The sequence below is a fragment of the Atta cephalotes genome (genome assembly GCF_000143395.1).
Source record: "Atta cephalotes unplaced genomic scaffold scaffold00016, whole genome shotgun sequence".
Lineage (NCBI taxonomy): Eukaryota > Metazoa > Arthropoda > Insecta > Hymenoptera > Formicidae > Atta > Atta cephalotes.
This window is the reverse complement of record NW_012130080.1, coordinates 1789261-1793227: the sequence shown is the minus strand read 5'-3', so window position 1 is coordinate 1793227 and position 3967 is coordinate 1789261. Positions and strand designations below refer to the sequence as shown.

General features: G+C 41.0%; 1 protein-coding gene across 1 annotated transcript; it reads left to right on the top strand.

Annotated features, from left to right (window-relative positions):
• The first annotated feature begins 237 nt into the window (after positions 1-237).
• LOC105618212 (zinc finger protein 598) lies at positions 238-3719 on the top strand. The gene is made up of 2 exons (XM_012199754.1): positions 238-651; positions 1057-3719. Exons 1-2 carry the CDS (start codon positions 238-240, stop codon positions 3412-3414), a joined length of 2772 nt encoding a protein of 923 aa, XP_012055144.1. The 3' UTR covers positions 3415-3719.
• The last annotated feature ends 248 nt before the right edge of the window (positions 3720-3967 follow it).

Below are 3967 nucleotides of genomic sequence, written 5' to 3'. Positions count from 1 at the left end.
CTCTCTCTCTCTCTCTCTCTCTCTCTCTCTCTCTCTCTCTCTCCTTCCTGCGAGTGTACCATCCTTAACGTTATATTCTGTTTTAGGAACCTGAGTGTAGGAAGCTACTTATCAGTGAGAATCAACCAAAACTCTTGTCATAGATCCTTATTCACATTTGAGCAAGAGTTTGAACTAGTAAAGACGTATTCAGTTACGAAAGTGTGACCGAGAGGGATCTTAATTCCTACCGCAAGGATGTCTGGAAACAATGATAACTTTAACAATACTACCTGTGTGGTATGCTACAAGAATGTCGACATCTATAGCATTGGCATGTGCGAGCATCCTGTATGTTACGAATGCAGTACTCGGATGAGAGTGCTCTGCCTTCAGAACGAGTGTCCGATCTGCCGCCAGGATCTGCCAAAAGTTGTGTTCACGCGAGAGATCAAACCCTTCCACAGCTTGACCAATACCAATCTGCTAGACACCCGATATGACATCTACTTTAGTAGTCTCGATATTCAAGAAAAATTCACTGAATTGTTAGCCAACACTTGTTCGATATGCAAGGAGAAGATGGTCTTTAGCAGTTTCAATAGTTTGAAAGATCATATGCGACAACAACACGAGTTACATTATTGTGACCTATGTGTGGAGAATTTGAAGGTGAGAGTTTGAATATGCTTTTAACTCATATTATGGAATATAATCCTGGTGATTTTGAGACGTTTTTTTTCTTATTTTTGAAATGATTTTTTAAATAATTTTTTAAATGATCATTGATTTGAAGCAATTTTATGTTTTACAATCTCATTTTTTACAGTTTTATTCTGTTTATATAAGATAATTATTCTGTATAATTATATTTATGGCATTTATGTTAACAATAAGCTCAGCATTACTATTTTTTGTATAGTCGACTTTAAAATCAATAACAAAAAATGTTAATGGATCCCAAGGGCATATTGCTTTAGTGTTACAAAAAATATATGTTCCTGTTATTAATCGACATATGATAAATAAATAATCGCAATGTGTCTCTTTATTAATTCATCATTTGCTTTTTAATAGATATTTTCGAATGAAAGACGTTGTTATACAAGATCAAGTTTAGCCACGCATCGAAGGAAAGGTGATATTGATGATAGAAGTCACAAGGGTCATCCACTCTGCGAATTTTGCGATCAGCGATACATGGACAATGATGAGCTATATCGACATTTGAGACGCGATCACTTATATTGTCATTTCTGTGACGCGGATGGTCTGCATCAGTATTACAGCTCCTACGATTATCTCAGAGACCATTTCCGACAGGAACATTACCTATGCGAGGAAGGGGTGTGCGCGGAAGAAAAGTTCACGAGTGTTTTTCGAACCGACATAGATCTCAAGGCGCACAAAGCCAGTGTTCATGGCAAGCAGTTGAGTAAAGCTGCCGCGAAGCAGGCGAGAACATTAGAACTGGAATTTACCTTGGCACCTCGTGGCGAAAATCGGATGAATAGAAGAAGTATGCTGGGCGCGTCTACGTCGAGAAACACGAGGGATTACAACGGCAGGGATTATGGTTCCAGAGATTATCAACAAGGCGCGATATCCAACAGTTCCAATTCATTCATGTCTAACAATGAACCTATTTTCACGAAACAACCGTCCGTCGATGTGCAAAGCACAGATGAATTTCCTACATTAGGTGGTAGTGTCATTCCTGTCGTTCCCACCTTATCTCAACCCAAAAGTAGAGGTAACGTGACTATTCGCAGCACTGTGAGGAATCAACCGCTCGCGGTAACGGACGAGAACTTTCCGGCATTGGGCCCAGATTCGGTCGGTCCCAGTATCTCAAAGACGGTAAACTTTAGCGTTTCCAGCAGTAGCAACGCCACGGGATCCAGTGGCTTACCGCAATGTCAGAAAGGTTCCGCGTCTTCGAACGTCTCTATTCAGGTGAACCATGAACCTAACGGCACTGTCACCACCAGAGTATCCGGACCTAACATCAGAATACGTCCCACACAATTATCAATAGATTCTGATTTTCCTGCCTTGGGCAATTCGGAACCGTCTACTAGTACTGCCAATTCGATTCAGTGGAAGGAAGTCTTGCAATGGACCTGCTCGAAATCAGCATCAGCAAACACGCCCAAGTCCAAGGTGGCGCCGCCACCCTCGATACCATCAGCACCGCCCATTCGATCTGGCGAAGACTTTCCAAGTCTGTCTAAGTCGTTAAAATCGAAAAAACAATCGATGATCACAGTAGTACCATCGTGGGGACAGAACTCTCAGAATATCAGCAACGTCCAAACTTCCAGTACCAATAATACAAAAACAACGACGGATCAAACGAAGAGTAAGACGAAGAAGAAAAAAGCGAAGCAAGCTTCGAGTGGTAACAGTTCGAGTGGTAACGAGTCTGGCAGCTCCAAATCAAATATAAATACTGTTGTGACAAAGAAGGACATCGAATTGGCGCGTACTGGTGACTCGGACAACTCTCGCGTTGCTAAGGAGAGTTCGCGAGTCACGCAGGATACCAATGCGAGTGGTGATAATAGTAAGAATTCAAGCGTGCAGAACTCGAAGGAACCGGAACATATGAATAAAAAGGATAAGAGAAAAAACAAAAATAATGTAGAAGGAAATACAGGCGTAACGACTGTTATAAATACGGAATCTGAAAGTGGAGGCAACTCTTCGAACGGAGAGAAGCAAAGGAAGCGTAGCGAGTTGAAGATAGACAGTTTGAACACCGCCAATAATAATATCCATCGAACGGAAGATTTTCCCGCTTTAGGTAGCACTAGCAGTAGACCACCAGGCTTTACAAATCCGCCACCTGGTTTTTCTTCGCCGACTTTACCACCACCCGGTTTTTCCATAAAATACAGCCTTGACGGATTGCATGGTGGTAACGGCTTGACGTTCACAAACAGTTCTGGTGAAAGCTACTCTATTCTGCCAGATAACAATAGCAAGCATATGACTCATGTCTACGTGTCGCCACCGGATTTTCAGAAACGGAACACGTGTTTGGTGGCTAAGCTTAATGCAGTTCTCGTAGAGCAGAACAAAATCGAGGAGTTTCGTTATGTAAGCGGCCTCTTTCGCGGTGGTACCTGTGACGCCCAGGAGTATTATACGCATTGTTGCGAAGTCATGGGCGCTAGCGCCTTCGAGAGCATATTTCCTGAGCTTCTGGTATTGCTGCCAGATATCGCGAAGCAACAGGAACTATTCAAAGTGCACAAGAGGGAAACAGGCGGAAAGGCGAAAGGACTAGAGATGTGCGCCACATGCGGTCAGGTTCTTAAGAACGGCTCGGACTTTAGAATGCATATGTCCAGTCACACGCTTGAGAATCACTTCCCGGCGTTAGGTAAGAGCAATATGCCGCCGCCGAAGAACACGTGGGTACGTAAATGAGTCAATTACGTTCTCTCATCGATCATCATGCTCTTGTTTTGGAGAATCCGGGGAAACCGAATATCCACTCGCCCAATTATTGAAAGTTGTAAATATAACGCTCTTGTTTTTATACCATCATACTCCAAGATTTAAACCTATTGCGTTGCGTTTATCCGATACGTAATACGAGTGTAATACGTAATATTTATTCCAAAAGTCAATCAATCCTTAGTGTTAAAAACAAAATGTGCATAGAACTAGCGCTGACTATTCACAATAGACTTGATCTGTGAATTGCGAAGCAATATTGATTAAAATTAAAAGAAAAAAAATATTATATATATCTTAGAGCTTTTACAGACGGTTGTATTAATGATGTAATGCTTCGAGACAGTGATAAACAGGAGATCACATATTTTTTTGTATAATAAACTATGAAAAGTATGTAGTATACTGAAAGTCTGTTAAAGTTATAAAGAATGAACATATGCGTATATTATTTATATATATATATATATATATATATATATATATATATATATATAGAGAGAGAGAGAGAGAGAGAGAGAGT

Bases quoted from the DNA above. Each gene is read 5' to 3' on its own strand.
- LOC105618212 (XM_012199754.1), top strand. From the start codon at position 238: ATGTCTGGAAACAATGATAACTTTAACAATACTACCTGTGTGGTATGC. The intron at 652-1,056 runs GTGAGAGTTTGA...GCTTTTTAATAG, and splicing joins TATGTGTGGAGAATTTGAAG to ATATTTTCGAATGAAAGACG.